The sequence below is a fragment of the Gymnoscopelus braueri genome (assembly GCF_963280865.1).
Source record: "Gymnoscopelus braueri genome assembly, chromosome: 6".
In the NCBI taxonomy this organism is placed as follows: Eukaryota; Metazoa; Chordata; class Actinopteri; order Myctophiformes; family Myctophidae; genus Gymnoscopelus; species Gymnoscopelus braueri.
In genome coordinates, this window is record NC_137607.1 from 29,536,596 (window position 1) to 29,559,900 (window position 23,305).

The 23,305-nt window shown below is 45.1% G+C and overlaps 1 protein-coding gene across 1 annotated transcript in view; it reads left to right on the plus strand.

The window, feature by feature from the left end:
* gmds (GDP-mannose 4,6-dehydratase) overlaps positions 1–23,305 on the plus strand; it is a 160,606-nt gene that overhangs the window by 32,836 nt on the left and 104,465 nt on the right. Inside the window, exons 5-6 of the mRNA XM_080431490.1 lie at positions 17,911–18,103; positions 20,542–20,646. Coding sequence (XP_080287616.1) covers positions 17,911–18,103; positions 20,542–20,646 — 298 coding nt within the window. The remainder of the gene's footprint in view (positions 1–17,910; positions 18,104–20,541; positions 20,647–23,305) is intronic.

A 23,305-nucleotide genomic window follows, 5' to 3' on the forward strand; every position in this document is an offset into this window, starting at 1 on the left:
TTACATGCGTGTAATTTATTAAGTGCGGTGATGTTAAACGCTGTGCGTCCTGCGTCTTGTATTAAGAAAGGACACATTTAACTCACCATTCATGTGTCCGTGGGACGCATCCTACTTTACCCTGCTGAATGCTGCGTTATGAACAATATCTGTATTTTTTTGAAAACCATAAAAAACACAAACATTCCAGTGGACATCTCCTTTTTGCGTGGACTCAGATGAGGGGATTCAGCGGGTCACAGGTTTTAATATAAAACCCGGACCTGAACCATGATCATCTCTGCCAGACTTACAGATACATAGTCTTTATTTGTCTTTATGTGCCATTATATTACCTTTTACTGTCCATAACAATATGAGATCAAGATCTTTTTTTTTTTTTTTTTTAGATATCTGTGGAGGCTTTTTCTGCCTTTATTAGTGTACAGTAGAGATTGACAGGAAACAGTGAGAGAGATGGGGAGAGACATGCAGCAAAGATCGTCGGGAACGGGACTCGAACCCGCGATGCGTTGTCAGGCTACTTTAGAGCCTAGGTGCCTGAGCCATCAAAGACATGTTAAACACTACAATTTGTCCAAAAACAAATACATTTATTGGGGACCCATTACATTGATAGAGACACTCGAATGACCACCTGTGGGTCCCGTGACCCATTTCAATGAAGACGGTTCAACATCATCACTGTAAGTGGGTGTTTGTGTGCACACAACACGCATGCAGGTGTACGTGTAACAGGTGATCGACGTGTCAATGTGCGTGTGTGTGTGTTTGTGTATTTGTCCGTGTGTGTGTGTGAATATTTGCTGCAGTAGACAGCTGGAGAGCCAGAGGTTGCTGCTGTGGTCTGAGCAGGTTCCCTGTTGGATCGTGGGATAGTTTGGGTCAATGGACCTCCTCTTCTGTGCTCTCTCATGCACGGCTCAGGATCTCTGTCTTCATGCATGTACCGTCACTATAGTCTGTTTAACCCATTAAGACCTGAGGCGATTCTTTAAAAAAATATTTTTCAAAAATAGCAGATCTACAAGCTCGTAGCGCGGCACTCACCGAGTGCCGCGCTACGAGCTTGTAGATCTGCTATTTTTGAAAAATCTTTAGCGGCAGCGCTATGAGCTTGTATATCTGCTATTTTTGAATAGCCAAAGACATCTAAAGTGACACAGATGCGTTCCAGGTATCAATAAGTGGAAGTTCTGTAATCAGGTTTTTTTTAACCAATTTTAACTTGGCATGCCTATTTTGGGCGTTTATAGGTGAGTGCTTTCAAAAAGCAAAATTTCCAAAAGAACAATAATAGTAAATCTACAAGCTCACAACGTGTCACGACTCACGATGCATCGCGTTGTGAGGTTGTAGATCTGTTAGTTTCTCTATTCATTGTACAACGAGGTGTATATAGGGCTTAAGTGGTTAAAAAGCAATGAATTCCACCAGGCAGATTGGATTGCGCCGTGTTTATAGGCCGCGTCTTCCGGGAAATATTCCCGTTACATGTATCTCTGACATTTCTCTCTTCCGTTGTGGAGGGATAAGCCGCCAGGAGATAAAGGAGTGACAGTCAATCCGTGGCCTCGCCGCTCTGCGTTGGCCGAGGGGAAGTCTTTCCATTGATATCTAAAACTCCAGCCCGATGCTTCCCCTTCCCGAGAAAAAAACAAAAGCCCTTCCCTGCCGCAGGCCTCCCTTCAAAGGCCTGCCATTCCACAGCATTCCGACCCCTTGCTCCGCTGTTCCCACCCTGGTGAGAGAGACACGGGCGGAGCTGGGCTGGACTTGAACCCTGGCAATTGTCTTCTCCTAACCTTTCTTTATGTGTGTGTAACGTGGGAGCAGTGCTTTTGTTTGCCCCGATATGGCATTGTTATAAATGGTTTTGTGGCACATGTTGCATAGAGAGAGAGGTCGATGATCTTCAGCAGGGAAATCGGTGAAAAGTCAATGTGGGTAACACAGTGGGCTCGTCGGAATAGAATATCAAAAGCACTGCATTTCTGACAAAAATTCCCTACTGACATTGCCACAAATGCCGCCCATGTATCATGGTCTTTGCAGTCATAACAATGTAGCTGGGATCGGCCACTGTCAAGGGCATCGATAATCTGGTGCCTTTTTGAGTCTAAAGATAGATGAGAGAGATTAAACTCCCATCAAGCTCTGTAACATGTACCGACATAAAAAAAACCTGATAGACGACTCCAATGACAACTTAACATGCCACCATCTGAAGACTGATGACTCGTATTAATGGGGATTATTTGCTGAATCGATGTTTATTTATATGTGCCTGGCTAATTTTAGCCCGGGTGCTAAGCGCTAACATCTGTAAGGCTCAGCACACAACACACAAGCCTTAGTTTAGACATTGTAGTCGGGCCTGCAACTGATATCTAGTGCAAACACATGCACGTGTGTGTGTGAGAGACAGAGCGTGTGCATGTGTATATCTGTGTATGCGTACGTGTACGCAGATGTGTGCATATGCTGCTGTGTCAGTCTTGTGATTGATCAACCTCGCTTCCCTTGTCTCAGCCACATACTTTAGTGTGTTCTAACAGAGCAGAGTGGACTTGGCTGGAGCTCATATGAAAATATGAGCCTGCATGCTGATTTATAGACCTGTGCGAGAGCCAGATATTTCTTAATACAACCGTAATAGTTTAACGGCAGGCTCTAATAACGGCGGAGTGCAGCTGTGGTCCAGCGTATAAAATTCACTCTTTCTTCGTCAGGCAAAGACGTTTTTTTGTGGTTGTGTGTGGCAGTCGATCCTGACTTCTCTTATGGAGCAGTTTGTCGGAGCGCATCATAAAAGGATGCCTGGCTATGTAGGTGGAGAAATTAAAGGAGGTGGGGGGTGTCATGTGGGAGGTGGCCAGATGTAAATGGGTGGGAGGGGGTGGTGGTGGTGGTGGGCCTCATGAAAAATGAAAGAGGAATAGATAAGAGTGCTAATCTCTCCAATCCCTTCCAGATAAAAGCTAGCAATGTGATGGCAGGGGGCGCACGTGTGATCTTTTTGTGTTTTACTCCTCTCATTGCTTGTCGGAAAAAAACGTGATAGAAACTCATAAAAAACTAATCTCGTCACTGTGGTAACAAAACCTCGCAAGCACCTACAGTATCTGTCTACCATGCTCTGCGTCGGATTGCTAGACAGTGGGAAGCTAGTTTTGCTCGCCCCATCCATCGCTGAGTACCTTTTTGTTAGCAGTGTAGGGTGGCTCCACAGGTTTCTGTGTGACAGCCTCACAGCATCACCCATCCCTCCTCTGTTTTCATTCGTCTTACGATCATCTCTCTCTCTCTCGTTCTCCACCACACCCCGCCGCTCAATTCCAGTTCAATCCTGTTTATTCTCACATATGTACAGTACAAATAAAGACGTGGGCTTGTAACCGGGACAACACACACAGACACACACACACACACACGCGCACGCCATGAAAAACTTTAGGAACACCTTTGCTGACTCTCTTAGACAGACAACAAGGTATTTATAACCAAAGAGACACCACATGCCCGGCAATAACCCGGATCCTGTTTGCAGTGCACGTGTGCGCGCATGCACACAGCTGTTGTTCCTCTACCCAGGGGGTCCTGGGTTGGTTTGAGGTTGGTGCTGGGTGGAGAGGACAGGGTTTAAATGAGGCGTGTGGAGAAAGAGACGTCTGGATTCAGTTTGGTCATGAGGCTCTGTGACAGCAACCAGGGCCAGCCTGTGTGTGTGTGTGGTGCATGGCTCTGCGTTCTTGCGGCCAAGAGTGGTCCATGTGTGTGTGTGTCGGAGTCAAGGGGTACGTAGAGTACGTGCTCTTGCGGTGTGTGTAACTATAGAGCGCCAGCACCTGCAGGGGCGGTGGTCCCTAGCTTTCACTTCTATTTAAAGGACAAGTTACCAACGCCAGGTCGGGGGAGTGAAATGGGGGGGGGGGGGGTGGGGGTCGGGGTGTGGGGGTGGCTTCCTCTCTTCACAAGGACAGCATTCATCAAGCCAGAGGTGGTGGGGGCTGATGTTACTGCAGGCCCGGTGAGAGGAGGGGGGGGGGGGTGGGTGGAGAGAGGAAGAGGAGGAACGTGACGATTTGTTGAAACCCCCCCTCCACTTCCACAGAGAGGATGCTGGGAGCTGATTACGGCCAAATGGGGATGTCACAGCAGCAGCTGGAAGGAGATTGGGGGGGGGGGTGGGTGTAAAGGAGGTCATTTTGGCCTCGGCAGGGGGTTCTCGGGTGGAGTGAGGTGGTGGGGGTCTGTCCTCACCTCTCCTCTCGCCTCCTGCTTTGAAGTCATCTGGTCCTACTGCTCCACAGCTGATAAAGAGTGTGAGAACAACAGAGAGAGAGGATGAAGGATCAACCACAAGAACAGGAAGTTCATTGCAAGTATTCGATAGAGAGAGAATTCAGTGATGAGGATGGATTCTGTAGATGACCATCCGGTATTGCCTGTTCAACCCGTTGTTGACTAGACTACCAGGTCCACTGTAGGAGTCCTGTAGGAGTCCAGCAGTTACTTGAACTGATCAATTGAGTACATTACAAATACAAATGATCCATTTTGGGTGAAAATGTATTTAAAAAATCTACGTATCTAAGTATAAAGTGGTTAATCAGACTAATCGACTTAGTAAATAAAGTAATCTAAAATGTTATCAATAGTTGCAGCCCCACTACCGTGCTTGTCTAGACTGTTCCTCCAGTATTTCTCGTGTACCGGTATGGCTCGTGTAGACCGGTGCTTGAGCCAGCAGTCAGCATGAGTTCCATTGAGTTTGATGAGTTCCAGTGCTTTGCAGTACTTGGAGTGCCTGACTGCTCACTCAGCCAGACCATTTACTGTGAGGACACGCAGTGCCTTGCGTTCAGCTTTAAGTGTTGTGGTGGAGAACATCCATCAGTGCAGGAGATGAGTGTGTCTGTGTGCGTTGTGAGGTCAACGAGGCCACAGCCAAACAGCGCCTGAGACCTGGATCACTGATGATGAAACGTTGTGCTGTATTTGTCCGTAGATAGATGGATGCATCAATGCATCAATATATAACTGTCTGTATGCAAATTAATTTGTACTGTGTGTGTGTGTGTGTGTGTGTGTGTGTATAGTGAATATATATATATATATATATATGTATATATATATATTTTTTTTCTTCTTTTTAGTGTTAATTTAGACTGCCCCAACGCTCCTGATTTCGTGTATAGAGGGGCGGGTGTATAGAGCCGGCGAGAGATTGCGCTTGATCCCATTGGTTCACCGATCTGTCCGTCAACCCCCGCCCCGTTAACACAACATTACGAGCGACGCCCACTGCACTCTGGTTGGTTGGGAAATGAAACACTTCCTCATACCGAGTACACCGACTCGCTGGGCCAGGCTTTTATTTTTTAGCAAAACTAAACAATAAAAGCCTGGAGATCGAGGCTAGTGTTAATTTAACTGAAAGTGTAAATTTAACATTTTGCTGTGTAATACACACGCACACAAAATGTACTGTACATATTAGCGTGTTTAGATATTCACATCAAATCGATATGTACACAGCAAAATGTATCCGTAAGGTCCAAGTTAAATTCACTCATGATTGAACTGTTTACAACAGCTTATGTTAATTTGCATATAGATATTTAATGTACGTATATGCCTACATTTATGATTGTGTGTATGTGTGTGTGTGTGTGCAGTACATGTGTGGGGGGTTGATTGCCACACGCAGCCCCTGGGGGCGAGACCACAGCCTGCTGTAATAAGGCCTGTTGCCATGTTTACACGCGTGTTTGTGTTTGTGAGGTAGGGAGTGATTGATGGCTGCTCGGCGTCCTGGGGGCAGATTGGGTGATAGAGGGAAAGGGAGGATAGGAGGAATGAAGGCCTTCTTCTCTTCATCTTGATGGACGAAGCTCTCAGGGAGTTCCCGTTCTGGGAACTGTTATCCAACGCTAATGGAATGGGGTGTACTACTGTACCTCTCCTCTCCTCGGAGGTTCTCTCAGGTTTTTTATTACTTTCTAGCACGACATATCTGGGCACATAACGTGCAAATGCACTAATTTCTGGAACTTCTTTGTAATTAACTACATCTCAGATTTTGTGCTAAGTTAAATAATACAATTATTGTACAGTAAGTACATTGTGAGTGAGTGTATAAGTGTACATACTGTATTTCAGTGGTTCTCAAACTTTTTCATGTGAAAATGACATGTATTTGGCTGCGGACCCCCAGGGATTGCCAGGGATTTTTCAAAAATAGCAGATCTACAAGGTCATAGCACTCTGTACCGTGCTATGAGCTTGTGTATCTGCTATTTTTGAATATAGCCAAAGTATAAGATATGGTTACGGTGGTTAAAATGATTGTGACGCTATATTAACAACATTTTCTGGGGACCCCTGGTACACCCCTTACGGACCCCTGGCGGTCCCCGGACCCCACTTTGAGAACCAATGCTGTATTTATTCATTTATTTTGCTGGGAGATGTTTTGTAAGATGTATGAAATCGATTTAGCTCTGCATCTGTTTCTTGGCCCTCTCTGCTATAATGACAGCATTTCCCTCAGCAGATTATTCAAATTTGGTATTTGTTAGGGTGCCTGTTGGACGCAGCCAGCCAGTCAGACTTTCAATCCCAGTCTTGTCATCTCTCACATGTCTCCCCTCTTTTGTGTATCTCTGCATTCTCCTTTCTGAGTAAAGCATACATTTCTTTAAATGTTTTTTTTACTATACTTTAGAAGGTTGAGTATACCAGTACCAGAGTCACGCCGTGTCTTAAAGCTCTTCATTTGAAATGTTTTAATGCCTGATTTATACTTGGTTGTGCATTGGCGTGACTCGTTTATAGATCAGCTATTTTCGATGTACGACACTGGCGTACACTAATAATAAATCAGGCTTGATATTCTATCATTGTAATGTTGCTGGCTGTGTCATGACTGTTTAAAATTGTGGAGTGTGGACCGATAGGATTGGCTCGGGGCGTTCCTCACATTCTCTGCAAGTCAGAGCGTCGTGAAGAGGGGGGGGGGGGGGGGGGCGGGAGCTGGGGAGAGTACACTGAGGTTGGTTGCCACAACGAGATGTGCCGCCCGGCGCCCACACGCGTATCGATACCTGTCACCCAGGTTTTGGCAGGATTGAGGGGGTGAGTGTGGCCGGGAGGCAGACAGGGGCTTTCCAGACTCAGGCTGCGTAAATCCTTGGTTTGACAGCCCATCTCCAGCTTTCAGTCTACCAGGTACCTGCCCTAACAGACACTTTCTCTCTGTATGTACGTTTCTCTCCACATGTACACTGTGCCCTCCCCCACCCCCCACCACCGCCATGCCTCTCCTTATCTCTCTGCCTCTATCAACCCCCTGCGTTCCATCCACCCAATGTGATTGACTTATATTTGTTCATTGCCATAGCTGCTGTGGCCTCCGCGCTAGCCAAGCAGAAAACACCCGTAATTAGACAAGAGGGGGGAAAAAACACACAGATTGAGATGTGGTGAGGATAATGACGGGTGCCAATCAGTGAGCATGGATGGGGTTTGGCTTAATGGCGTTGAGGCATTCCCGTGTGATACGAAAAACGACAACTTGTTTTTGTCTCTTCCTAGAAAAACCTAGAAACTATAATGGTAACAATAATAACATGTGTCCCCTTTAATTTTGGGGGCATTTGCCAAGTTTTTTGCTCACCTACGTGGAATTCATCTTCATCAGCATTTACCTATCCTCACTATTCTTATGTTTACTTGGTTGCGTACTGTAATGTGCACCAAAAATAGCCAAACTACAAGCTCGCAATGTGTCGCACCCGACACATTGTGAGCTTGTAAATCAGCTATTTTTGGTGTGTGACACAAGTCAGCTCGACTCTCCGCCAGGTAGGTTATTGTTATTGTACAGCAATGTTTGGAATTCAGTCATTATAGAGGTGAGTGGATTCACTGCGTTCATGATTTGAGGCATTTTGTAGAAAGCGAACGACTCCTGCAAACTTTAGATGCCAATCTTAGCCAATCAGAATGGAATATGAAAAATCGGACAGATCCGTCTTGATCACATGACTATAGAGTTACGTGTACCGATTTGCACGATGTTTGGACAAGATCTGTAGATGTAATATTAAAAAAAGTTGTTGTGCCTGCTCCTGGTGGCACTATAAAAGGCTGATGTGAAAAATGCAGGGCAGAGGTTTTTCCTTGGCCTTTAGGGAGTGTGCGTTCAGGGAGTGTGCATGGAAAGTTTCATGCTGATCGGTCCAGTTATAGGTAAAAATGCGAATCCACCCGTTATAGCGCCACCCATGAGCCATGAGGCTGATTAGAAAAATTTATGTTGGCATTTCTTCCTTTCTTCCTAGTGAGAATGTGCGTGCAAAGTTTCACGGCAATCGCACGCTGCGTTCGAATATGAAATATGAGGAATCGCAGTAATTTAAAAAAAAAAGATAGGCAAAAATCTGCCTCCTGGTGGCACTATAACAGCCTATGTGAACAATTTGGGGCTGGCATCCAGAGAGTGTGTGTTTGCGCACTTTTTCATCAATCGGGTCAACGGTGGCAGAGATTAGCTGTTCACAGACAGAAGGACGGATGGACGGACAGACAGACGGACGGACAAAACATAGTCTCTTCCACGCCTTCGGCCTGGCGGAGACAATCAGGCTTCAGTAGCAGTGAACTATTGAACAGTCAGGGTTCAGTGTCTTACTCAAGGACACTTGACACCTGAAGCCCGGCGGAGCTGGGGATTGAACCTGGGACCTTCTGGTTCCCATACAGCCACTCTTCCTCCTCACCCACTGTACTGTATGTGTGAGCTCCACAGCTAGGGTTGGTCTCTTTAATCCTCTTTAATCTATTATGCTGTCTGTCACTGGATCAGCAATTTCGGCACATAACACATTCTGTAAACTGTTGCCTGCACCATGAGCATGAGGGGTAACTTCCATAATGAGGAAACACACAAATGAGGGAATGCCAAGCATTGTGACAGCAGGCGGGGTTAATTTTCCTCCTGTGGTTTAGGCCGACTGAACCCCCCCCCCCCCCCCTCCCCCCACCACCATCACCACCACCACCAAGGGTGAAGGTGTAATGCTGTGCAGTTGAATCATTGAATGTTTGGATGAAAGCATGGAAAGGATACAAGCCAATTACATGGCTTTATACAGCTGCCAAATATTAATTTTACAGGCTCAGATTTTGAATAATATATCATCTCACCCACTTTTCAACAGTTAATTAAAGTTTGGAGAAACAACTGAGCCAATCAGGACAAAATTGCTGTATGCTGGCTACGTGGCTGCACGGCAGCCACTCACTTGTAATTGGTAACGTAAAATCAAATCCTCCCACAGAAAACACACTGTAGGAAATGGCAAACGAGAAGGCCATTCCAGACAGAGTAATGGAATGGTAATTCAGTCAGAGTATCGGGCTAATAATATATTCGAAAATGTATATGAATTAATTTTGTTTGCATTTGTAAAGATTCAAATATTATTGAACATTACTTTCACAAAGTGTGGCCTATTGCGACAGCAGAGTAATATGTAATGATTGGTGTGACTTGGATGACAGTTGATGGAAATGGCGAGATGCTGTGCACCCTTGATTTTGGATTGACAGTCTTTGATAACTTTGCTGTCAGTACAACATCAAATGAGAAGAAGAATTACTTTCAAACTGTTGACTGTTATGACAGCTGGCTGATGGATTCATATCATATAGATTCACTCTGTTGTTTAGTTTTCCTTTGTGTCGACAGACTCTTGTTTGTTCATAGAAACCCATGTTGACAGTCGTTTGTGCATACCTATGCTCATAACATAGTGATCTTAAGAGCTTATGCATTGTTTCCCGTCGTCGCCAAATGTAAAAATAACACCTCAGTCTTTTAAATGTCGCAGGTCTCCCACGACTTGCATTGGCACTGAGGGAATCCCTGGAATGTGTGCGTACCTGTATTTATTTATCACATGTTTGTCTAAGTATTTATACCACATTTGAAGGTAAAGTGTTTGAGCAATGGTTGTAATGCTTTGACTGGCAAGGCTTCAGAAGCTGTGTGTACGCGCATACATTCCCTGAGAACGCACAGTGGGTTGATCCTAATGCTTGATTTATTTTGTTTGTACGCCGGTGTTGTGCATCGAAAACGGCAGATCTACAAGCTCACAACATGTTTCAGCGTAACGCGTAGTGAGCTTGTAAATCGGCTATTTTTGGTGCACAACACTGGCACGTATAACAAGGCGAGACTCAAGTTCCAACTGGAAGATGCTAAATCACAGATCCCCACCCCTCTCTATTTTCGTCACTCACAACTCTCTCTCTCTCCCTCCTTCTCTCTCTGTTTTGATAGTTATTGTGTCTAGGTCTCAGGGAAAGGTAAATTGGCACAGCGTAAGGAAAAATTGCACTTTTTGTTTTTCTTACAGGTGTGTGTGTGTGTGTGTGTTTATGCACAAATGAGCGTGAGTGACACAATTCAAACAAGACAGAACTGGAGGTGTAGCGATTCCCCCCCGGTTTCATCACAACAAAGCAACACATGATGACAGAGATACTGCTCTGTTTAGAGGGCGAGTCGCTGAGCGTAGGTCTGCATACAGCAACGGTAGCTCTGGCTACGGCAGAGTGCTTGTGAAAACACAGAGGGAGCTGTGGGCGTAAGGACAGTGTCTTTAGAAATAAATTCACAACGGCGGAGAATAATATTATGCTCTTTATCAATAGGTGCGGTTGTACAGTACATACATGTAGAATATTTCATCATAAGTGCATTCATCCACGGTTGGATTCAAAATGTACTGTTTACCGTCTGAGATGCGTTAAGTAAAGGCGATTATGATGTGGGCCTTTGTAAGCCCAATGGGTGGAAACGGAATCACATTTTCTGAAATGTACGGTTTTTGTTTTTCAAATTAAGCAATCAATAGAATATAGGCCTACTTACAGTCATTTAACAGGAGATTAGGAGGGTGAGAGGAGCTTTACTGCAAAGATGATAGTGGCAAGATATTTGTACAGTACTGCTCAGGGATTGTTTCTGTTTACCAACTGATGCATTTTCAGACTCTTCCAGAAACTCATACACAATGCTAATACTGTACAACAGAACAAATATAGGCACTACAGTATAACATTGACATATACATTGGCAGTTCAGGATATTACATGGCTCTTCACTAACAGAGTGAAATTGCCTTCTAATCAGATCAGCCCTAAAGTCCCCTGCCATTATTACCCAGGTTTATACCCTGTGGTACCTGACTAATTCCTCAACAGCTGCTGCGTTGCTATGATTTGCTTATTCTTTCTGCATAGCTTTATTCTTGGCACAACTGTGGCAGTGAGATCCAGCGGTTAGATAAACCACCCTGTAACTTAAAGGTCACCGGTTAGTTCTTCACAACAGCAGATTCATAACAAGCACCAGCCTCGTGTATGTGCAAACCCTACCTGCTCACTCATTGTCAAGGCTTATTGATACAAAACCTGTGATGTAACAATTGTTTGCTTGACCATCAAGATCAAGAGACTTTATTGGGCGTTTGCATGCATGAATGCATAGGAATTCTTTGAGCATAGCATAAAAGAAAGAACAACAAAAAAAACAGTGGTTTTCAGTTACATGCAGCACTTGCAGTAGAAATTGTACTTCTGCAGTGGCTACATCTGTAGCGGTGCAGATGAGTGACACTGTAGCTCAGCCGATGAAAGCAGAGTAATTGATCCGTCTGTCGGTGGGTGGGTTGCCAGGTTTGAGCCTAAACCTCCAACTCCTGCAGGGTACTACTGAGGCTGTTTGGCTTTTCCCTGTTAACACACGACTGCTCTACTGTAATTTCAGCTCGCCTGTAATGTGATGAGTAAAGGTGTAATTGCCTGCGGTTTATTTTCTCACCCCCCACTCCCCCCAAACACTCCCCCGTCTCTCTCTCTCTCTTTTCCTTTTCCTCCCCATTTATTTTCTCTCTTCTCCTTCTCACAGCCACCCCACCGTCTCTCTCTCTCTCGCTCGGCCGCTCCCTCTCTCTCTTCCTCTACCTCTCTCTCAAGCTCCAGGGCATCTCGGTGATTACTCTATTTGTCTGTTTGTGGTCGGGAAGAATGTGCTCGAGTTTCAGAGTTTGACAACATAGCAGCCCACAATAATGAATAAGTAATGTCGGTGTCATGGGGGTGGGCAGGGGGGTCCGACTGCTTTCACTGCTCCTTCTTCGCATCAGCAGTTATACACATGGCTGAAAATATTGGTAGCCTTGCATTTTATTTTACCACAGTTTTTACAACCAAATTTTTGGCTGCTGGCGTGACATTGGCTGACATGGAGTCGAGACAGTGGTGTAGGTGGGATCTAGAGGTAAGGGGGCCGAACAGGAGAATTTCAGTTTTGTCTGTGTTAAGTAAGTTGCGGGAAATTTGCAGACATCCAACTTTGAACTGTAGCTAGCGGACCACAGAGTGCTGTGAGTGACTGCATTACACTCCAACATGTGACAGCTGTTTGCTGTCTGTGCCTCACCAGCTCCTCAGTCATAGAATTTGAATGACCTCAGTTGTTATGCCTCCGTCTGTGACAACCATGGCCAGAGGCCTTATGTTTTCCGATAGTTCATCAGTCTGACCGTATGTACGTACATATGTATAGTATGTATGTGTGTATGTTGGGGACACCCATCCATCCATCCCATTCTCGTGAACGTGATATCTCACGAATGCCTTGAGTAGGGATGAGACGATATGAAAATGTCACGATAATTGTGGCAAAAATAATTACTATTACTACGATATTATTGCGATAATTAAAATATGCTTTAAATTTAAAATGCCACTTTTGTTAACCACTTGAACCCCCAACATCCCTATTCTGGGGGGAACATTTGCTCAAAATAGCCAATCTACAAGCTCACAACGCATTGTGTTGCTACGCGTTGAGCTTGTAGATCTGCTATTTTGGGCCAATCGATTTGTGTAGAGTGAAATAAGAGCGTACCAAATGCGCTCTTGACAGGTCAAGTATAGAAGGTTTAAGTGGTACAAAACAAACAACAAGCTAAAAAAAGCTAATTCATCCTTGAGTATGACGGAGGACATCACGATAAATTAGAATCTCTGCAATACGATTATTGTGAGCGGCTTTTTAGCCCGATAAACTATAACAATTATCGTCCCATCCCTAGCCTTGAGGGAATTTCTTCAAATTTATCACAAAAGTCCACTTGGACTCAAGGATATACTGATTAGATTTTGGTGGTCAAGGTCATTGTGACCTAACAACATGTTTCATACATGTAAGTATAGTGATAATGTACATTTTGCCAAAAAATACATACTATATTCACTACATAAACATGGATGTAAAGTAAACTGCAAATGGTTTGTGGAGGCATACAACAGTGTTGCAGTATTTCAATTTTTTTCTTTTTCCACACACAGTTCTTAGATTCTGAAAGACGGCATCTCAAATCCTTGCAGTGGAAAGCTGTGTACATGTCCATACATACACAATTTCTCGTCTTACACCTTACGTTTGACACTTTGTGTATATCGATGGAATACAATGGTTTTTGGTTTAGAGTCATATTTAGGATGTGTAACTGTAAATAGTCTACTTTGTTTTTGATGTCTGGGCATGTATGCTGTTTACAGTACATGTATCCAAATAGTGAGTCAAGTCAGATTGACTTGTATAACACAGAACACAAGGAAATATGCAGTGCACAAGAAATGCAAAAACATAACATGCAGAATCTGAAACACACACACACACACACACACGAAACATACAGTAGTGGTATTTTCTGTGCCGTATACTGTACTGGTCAAGCAGAACAATGCGACTGAGGTGTTTGTTCAAAGATGTTTTTTTGTGAACATGTGTAGATGTATTTTGTTTTCCAATGAATAAGGGAGTTCACTGTAGCCATCTGGAGGAAGTTGTTGTTCTTTATGTTGTAATTGGTCAGGGTTGTCTACTCCCCTAAAGTAGATAGACTGTCTTTTCATAAGATCATAGGGAGGCTGGGAGGCGTGCAGGACACAGGACACACACACACACTGTAGCCTGATTCTTTTGCAAGCCAATGTGTGTTCCAGTGGTGTAAAGTAACTAAGTACATGTACTCAATTACTGTACTTAAGTCAAATTTTGAGGCGTGTTTTACTTTCTTCAGTATTTACAATTTTCAATACTTTTACTTCTACCCCTCTACATCTCAGAGGAAAATATTGTACTTTTACTCCATTATATGAAAACGTAAGTTACTGGTTACTTTGTGAATTTAGATTATTATTACAAAACACACTAACCACTTCAGCCCTATATATATTTCAGCCATTGCGACCCATTGTGAGCTTGTAGATCGGCTATTTTCAAAAGATTTTTAGAATTTGTGAAATGGGACATTCTGCACAATGAGTACTTTGCTACTTTAAGTATATTTTGATGCCGATACTTTTGTACTTTTATACAAGTACATTTTGAATACGGGACTTCTCAGAGTATAAAGTATCTCACTACATTGCAGTATTGATACTATTACTAATAGACATGCGAGTACGAACATGCGAGTACTTTTTCCAAATGCAGGGTTTTTAACCACTGTTGGGAACGAAAGTTATTTCTGTATTGTGTTTTTGTGTCTTTCCCCCTGAATATTTCACTTGTTTTTGGCTTTGGAACGCTCTCAGAATGTCTGCATTTATATATACTGTATATATATATACCTGCATGTAAAGTTTAAGTATTATTATACTGTACCGCCAAAGGCATACACATGGCCATGAAGGTATGCAGAGAGAGGCCATGGCTGAATAAATGTAATTCATATTTATACATCTGTCAAGACACGCTCGCACACACACACACACACACACACACACACACACACACACACACACACACACACACACACACACACACACACACACACACACACACACGCCTACATACAGTACACACTGAACACACACGGTCACGGAGTCACATTCCCTGCTCTCAAGCACGAATCTGGGCAGGCCTTGTGTGAGCAGAAATGAAATGAGACCTCCAAACGCGGCGCGTATATCCTGTACATTTAGAACCTTTTAAACGCATCACTTTTTTTTTTGGTAGGGTTTCAGAATATTTGCTTGGCGGCAGACCCCCAATGCTGACAGAGCTTGGCTGGCCTCCCAGAGTAGAACAATATCTGCCAGGAGTGGACCGAGGGGCCCCAGCAGCCACCCCTAGACACACACACACACACACACACACACACACACACACACACACACACGCACACACAGTATACACCAAATGTCTGGCCTTTAAATCGTCAGCGCTCAGACCTGGCCTTACATAATGACAGAGAATGGAGGCATTAAGGCAATTTGTTTGATTTAAGTTGTCATGGCGTCCTGGACCCTGCCCTTCTCAGCTGGTTTTGATACCCTTGGTCGGGTCCCGTGTGTGTTTTTGTGCAATTGTGTGTCGCATACCAAGAAGAATGGGCAAGCTCACACACACAGACAGCAGGACTGGTTTGGGTGGGTTGGGGGGCGGGGAGGGGGGGTATTGGTAAGAGAGGTATAGCAGTAGGTAATACATGCTCCGTCCGACGTCTTAAAATCTTCCGGTTCGGACAGGCTTTCCAAACTAGAGTGTGGAGAGTCGGGACATCCGGAGGTGCACGAGCACAGAGGAAAAGTTCTGAGACCGCCCATCAGAAGTTCGGAAATAATGTCCATTTGTAGTTTTATATCACCTACCTTTCCGAAGAAAGTTTCGGAAGTCGGAAGGAGCATGTATTAGCCTTAAAGGGTTAGTTAGATTTTGAGTATTTTCTGTAGGAAATACTTACCATTAATGTAGTGGTTGCAAAGGTATTAATTGATTGCCCGAGTCCCGTGGTCAGAGTTATGGTCCGGTTCTGATAAAAAAAAAAATTGTTTCATATATTTTGTGCTTGAGTAGGCTGCCGCGGCGGAGTGATTCTGGACACAAACATTAGTACCATGTGACAGAGAAGTCGAAATTGAACGAAACCTGCTCTATATGGTAGAAATAGGTGAACAATACAAATGACGCTAGTTTTTTAAATTAATTTATTTTTAATGAGCGGCCCCCACCAAATATACTAATCTACCGGAACTACTTCATATTTATCAGAACCGGACCATAACTCTGACCACGGGACTCGGGCAATCAATTAATACCTTTGCAACCACTACATTAATGGTAAGTATATCCTACAGAAAATACTCAAAAAATCTGAACTAACCCTTTAAGCTTTACCAGTACCAGAGAAAGAGATGGAGGAGGGGTTGCTACAGAGGACAAGTCAAAGAGAAGAGAGGAAGAGCTCAGAGAGCTGTGCTTACATTCTGTTGGTTGGAGAGGGGAAATTACGTTGCGTTTGCACAGCGATGTGTAGTTTTCCCCCCTCCTCCACTTGACATGAAGGCTGGTATTGTTGGTTTCAGGTGAAGGTTCATTACCCCTGGTCCCCTCCCCATTGCTCTGCAGGGATGGCCCCTGTAGGACCCTGCTTCACACAGCCTAAACTGACTGCTCAGTGAAGGAAAGCACTTGACCTGACGAGGGGTGTGCGTAAAAAAAAGAAAATAAGTTGGTATATGCATGCATAGTTGTGTATGTATGTGTCAATGTAAAATGTAATTTTGTGTGTGAGAAAGAGAGAGACATTAACGAAAGTGTCAGCATGTCAAACAGAAGCGCAAGAGGCACGCCAGAGGCGATTAGGCTGAGCCCTGGAGCTCTTTTAAAGAAGTCCAATCGAAGCCGATCAAAACGGCCCACTGTGCGTATGCACGCACGCTCACATCCACACAGCACATCTGTGTAGGTGTGTGTGTGTGTCTAATGTGAGTGTTTCTATATAGTACGGATGGCCTATGACCGAGTGAAATAGAGGCCCAGTGTTCTTGGCTCCCTGGTCTAAATAAGGGGTCTTTATCCCTCTGGCTGTGTGCAGAGGCTCTGCGGACCCCACTAAAAGGGCCCAGAGCGTTTCCTCCACACAGAGCATGACTCCCCTGGCTCTCCAGCTCCAGGTGTGGTGACCACAACCAGCACGGCTTTTCAAACCCACAGTCACGCCTGATCTGCAGCCTGGATGCAGACCTTGCACGCACACATGCAAGCACGCACGCACGGAACGATGAGTATGTGTGTGCATGTGCACAGAAACACACAAATGTGCAAGCGTGGGAGGCCTGTATGTGCACGCACGCACGCACGCACTCACGCACGCACACACGCACGCGCACACACACGCACACGCACACGCACACACGCACACACGCACACACGCACACACACACACACACACACACACACACACAAGCATAAACAAACACATACAGTACATACATAGTATCAAAGGCTATCTCAGGCATGCACTTCTTGCATAATACACATGCACATGCAGTAATGTGCTAGCATGGGAGGCTTGTATATGCACACACACACACACACACACACACACACACACACACACACACACACACACACACACACACACACACAGACACAACCATAGAAACGAACATGTACAGCACATAGTATCATAGGCTATCTCAAACATGCACTTGCATAACATACACACACACACACACACACACACACACACACACACTTGTAATTTAAACTCTATTTTCCCCTAGTGTCCATTAAGTTCCCTCCCCTCTTGGCGTTCGCTGACAGTAACAGGCATTATGGGAGTTTGAGTTTGAGGCATGAGCTTTCTAATCTGCTCTGATGGGCTCCAGAAACAACACATTCTCACTGCATCTGAACACCCTCTCCTCAAGCCAACAGGAAGCCAAGGGGATTCTGGGAACATTAATGGAAAGATCTGGCTTATCTTGTCAAGGTTTTGTAAATTTCTGTCTCTCTCGTCTCTCCTCTAGATTTCATTCGAGCTGGCGGAGTACACAGCTAACGTGGATGGCGTGGGCACTCTGCGCTTGCTGGACGCCGTCAAGACGTGCGGGCTGACCCATGACGTGCGTTTCTACCAGGCCTCCACCAGCGAGCTGTACGGCAAAGTCCAGGAGATCCCCCAGAAGGAGACCACGCCCTTCTATCCCCGCTCACCTTATGGTAAGAGACACACTGATATATGCGCACACACAGACATGCACATACACACTTAACCACATGAACCATAGCATCCCTGTTCTGGACGTGTGTCTTGAGCTTGTGGATCGGCCATTTTTGGCAAACGTTGGCGTAGAGAGAAAAAAGGAGTTGGCCTAGTATACAGTAGACCACCAGCTCAGTGGCCTTGTGGTTAGAGTGCTTTTTGGTCCTCCATGAGATTGGGAGGTCGGGGTTCAATCCTCCGGCCAGGTCATACCAAAGACTATAAAAACGGGACCCAATGCCTCCCTGCTTGGCAATCAGGACAAGGGTTGTTTTGGGGCTAAAGTAAGTCCCTGGGACATGCTAGCGTCATGTCCAGGGGGTGTACTTGTACATCAAGCCGCCTCACTCTATAGAAACAGGATATAGGCTCCTGCCCTATGGGCCACATGGCTCGGGAACCGTTACAGACCCCTGGGGGACTCCAGTCAACAAAGTATATATAGGGTTTAGGTGGTTAATGCTGTTACCCTTGTGCCACACTTAAAAACTATCTTGTACGTATACCGTAGATATATACACACATACGCTTTATTGCTGAACTTTGATGCCTTCACACCCATCTTCAAAAGGTTTGTGTGTGTCTATGAACAGAGGGGGGCTTCAGTGCTTGGGGAGACTTTGAGCTCTCCATTCCCCCCCCCCACCGCAGCCCCAGGCCACATGTCTGACTGGAGTAAGGCTCTCACTTTAACAAAGACACCTTTATATCCACAGCACTCAGCACTCACTTTCTGTACACACACACTCACATAGACATTCACTCACACATACACATATGCACGCACGCGCCTTGCGTACCCGTGTGCCGCGGAGATCGGATTTCATGTTCGGTGTTGTCTAAATGTTCTCCGCACTCCGACACTTTACTCGTCTGTCAGCACTTGATCTGACGCTGGTATGGGAGGCACATACCATAATAGGCATGGGCTGCTCCTCTATTAATTAGAAGAGTGTGTGTGTGTTGGGTGGGGGGGGGTGGGGGGGTCATGGAGTTGCCATGGTGACCTCCCTTCACCTCAAGTGCAATGTACTGACCTCGATGTCTTAACCAACCAGCGCCTCCCCTTCTTGGTCGCACTGGTATTCCCCTCATCACAAGAGACCGGGAAGTAGGAGGAGGAGGATGATGGTGTGAGGAAGGAGGGGAGAACATTTAGTACGTGCCTGCTTTTGGTCAATCAACAGGAGGCTGCCTTTCGATGGTGAAATACGAACGGCAGCACAGATACGCATGACACGGCACCATCTCTTGACATGTAGCAACGGCTTCTAATGTTTCTATAACACACTCTTCTGACTGTCAATCTTACTCTGTCTCTCAATTCAACTCAATTTAAGTTATTTAAACCTGGCGTCCCAATTTTGGGCGTTTCATTATAGGTGAACGTTGTCAAAAGCAGATTTTTTATTTTTTATTAAAACATTTAAAATGTTTAATAGCGAAAATAGCATATTTTTAAGCTCACAACACATAAGCTTGTAGCTCAGCTATTCTCGCAATTTGTCGTACAAAGAAGTATATTGACTTGACTATCAGAATTGTATTGCCAAAGTGTTGCACACATACCTTCGATATATTCTACTCAAACTAATAACTGATGTAATCCATGGGAAATCAATGGTTCTCACGAATTTGTGTTCAGCTGATATGGAGTACCATTCGTGCTTATACTGTCCTTTTTCCCTCCTGAGGGAATTAAAGTGAGTCATAAGCACAGCCATTACTACAATAACGGACTACAAACCAAATGCTGGTATCAAGATGTACATACTGTAACTTACTGGATATTCTATCAATCAGATACCAAATTTTGCCCCCACCCATGAACATTCGCTATTTCACATCCCCCACTGTAACTATAATTTTTAACCTTATCTTACTTTTATTCTTTTTATTTAACTCTCTCAGTGCCAAGCCCCGAGTTATCCCGAGTTTTAGGGTTATACCCTCAGTGCCAGAACGAGAAATCCAGAGGTTTTTTTTGTGTGTTCAGTGTTCAGAACCCAAGATATCATTATCTGAAGATTTGCAGCTCCATCCACTCTTTGTTTAACCTATAACTGAAAAAGGCTGTATCTTGCTTCCTAAGCACTTTTTTTTTACTTTGAAAAAAAAAATAGAAAAAAGTTGGCACAGTTCGCAATAATTTTTTTATTTCATTGGCTCTGAAAGAGTTAATTTAAATCCATTATCATATGCAATTGCTGTTGTACGCTGCATCAGCATTTTGCCTACCTGTACGAGTGAGTGACAAATAATCCCTGTCTCTCAATAAGAAATTTAAAAAAAAACTATTGTAAAAGGATTGAGTTCTCTGTGTCTTATCTTTCACTCTTCTATCTGCCTGCCCTTATATATCTCTCTGTCTGACTCCATCTCTTTCTTCTCCCAGGTGCTGCTAAGCTCTATGCCTACTGGATAGTGGTGAACTTCCGAGAGGCCTACAACATGTACGCTGTCAACGGCATCCTCTTCAACCACGAGAGCCCGAGGAGAGGTGAGTGCCAATCACTGCACCTCACATAAGCACACTTTCACTCCGGCCAGTCACATCCTTTCAAAATCATGTTTTACTGATTATTAGTTACAGTTAAGCCGGAGTTATACTTATACTGTACTTAATTTTTTTTGTCACGCACCAAAAGTGCGGCAAATGTTGTGAGCTCGTAGATCTGCTATGTTTGGTGCACGACAACCGCGTAACTAAGTATAAATAGGTCATTAGAATCATTCACAGGGTTATTGTTAACCAAACCCTAAGACAAAGATGACTTTAGCCTGCTGAGTTCTGAGTGAAAACATGCACAATGTCACACAAGACATGTAGTCATATAAGCACATAACTGCAAGCAGACACACATACACACACTCTGAGGCATACTGAGTGAACGGTCTGCGGTCAGATTTTTTAATATGTGCTCTGAGCCCAGAGGGTCGCGAGCGCTGGTTTAACCCGATTTACACGCCGCTGCGACCCAAAATTAGTACCACATGACAGGAGCCCCCAGCATAGCGCCCAGGTCAGCCCGCTCAGGTGTTTATGATTTATCCCCTAATGAAGGCCCTGGCCACGACCCCAGCCAAGGATCAGGGGTCGGCCAGTAAAGCCTAATGGGTTACCACCAAGATAGGTGTGGGAACTGGGATAGCTTACATCCAACTAGGGGGGGGGGGCAAAAAAAACCACTGAGTTTTGTTATGATAACACACTGTAACGGGAGATGATGGAGAGAAATTAGGAAAGGAATGGAGATGCAGTAGAGAAGGAGAGCGACACAGGGAACGTCTCCTTGGCTTGCAGGAAAGCGAAAGGCACTCGGGTGGAGAAAGCTGCTTGGATGACAAGACGTGGGCTGATGGAAAGGGAGACAAAGGGCTGAACCACTGGCCCTGAGAAATCATGAAATCAGAGAACCTTGCGTCAATCTCCTCACACACAGACTTACGCACCATGACCTTATAAGGACAGGGCCCACTACCCACCCTCGTGACCCCTCTTTAGCCTTACTTTGGCCAGCTCAATTTCTCCCTCCCTCTCCTCCTCTCTCTCTCTCTCTCTCTCTCTCCATCCCTCCCTCTTTCGCTCTCTTTTTCTCTATCGGTCAGCGTTTCCCGGCAGGCCACTGGCTTCGCTCCTGCCACTTCTCGTGTCAGAGTTACGTCTGTTGTTGCTCATAAAGTAGGAACGCTGTGCTCTGATGTGGCCAGATGTCCCGCGGCTGCCTTGCTCAACCCGGGGTGGCGCTTGTGTTGGCCAGGCTGGCCAGTGTTTACCCAGGCCCCCAGGCGATGTTGTGACCCCACTACCTCCACGCCACGCAACGAGGGGGTGTTTGGCCGTCCTCTCCCTCACCCACAGGAGGGCCCGAGAGGGGAGGGACTAGTGCTGCGAACTGCACAAATGCTCAAAATGTTTTCGCATTGGCACAATGTTGAATAGATAAAGATAGAAGTGCTGAGACATACTTTATACTATATTTGTACTTGTTCCTGTACAATTATGGTGTTATATAATATATTGAGCTAAAGAGAGGAGCTGAGGCATTTTCAGAACACTTGAGTCACATTTCTATTGGCTGTGCACACACAAAGAACTTGGGTTGATGTGTGGATTCCTTAGAAACAACAGAATTACATATAATATGTCTAATAATTTACTGAAATCAATTAAGAAATGAAAACAAACCTTTTCTGTACTCGGCAGCGCATGACTAAATGCCTGCAGTCAACCTGTTGGAATTGCGTGTGTGAGTACTAATGGCTGACGGGGAGATAAAGGATCATTCATTACCTGTGCACTGCCACTCCCTCCCTCTCTGTACCTCTGGGGTAATTAGTCACTAATGGGGAGGAAGTCCATGATGTCACATTCAGTGGCCATGACATCACCAGCTCCCTGGTCCCACACACAGGAAGGGCTGTGATGTCACCCTCTTACAGTGCCAGTGACTGTGTCTGTTCTGTGTGCATCTGTGTTCGAGTGCGTGCGAGAGACGCTGGCCTTTTCTCAGGGGCTTTTTCTTCATCCCTGTTTCTGAACAGAAATATTGAAACTCGTTCCCATGGTTCTGGCCTGGTGAGTGCTGTGGTGCATTGTGGCATGGCATGATGCGTTTTGAGATGCCTCGGGTGTCTGCTGGGAAGTGGATTCTGGAGAGAGGCTGCAGGAATTGAGCAGTTTTCCTTCGTCTTCCTCTCCCTCGGCATTACTTAATCCCAGCAGGAATGTTTCCCTCAGATTCTCTTACCCCTTCTCGTAAACACGTAATGCGTTCCACCAATAAACAGCTGATTCCTATTGTGCTGCAGCGAAGGGTCGGGGCGGGGTGGCCTGAGAAGGGAAAATAACCTGGTGGAAATCCTGCGTGAAGCAAAGCAAACAGAAGCGCGGCTGGTTCACACCATGGCGGAGCTCTTCGCCGGTTAGCCTAGCCATTAGCCATAACAAACGGGGCCTCACGCTGACACTGAGAGGGATTAGCGTTAGCAGTGGTGCTAAATGGACTCCATATTGCCCTGACACATGAGACTCGCCATAACCGCGCTTTCAATTGGCAATAGTGATCAGCAGGGAAACCTGTGAAAATAACCACTTCATGTGTTTATTTGCTCTCTGTATACAACTAGCTTATAGTGTCTCAGTCTCTCTCAATCTC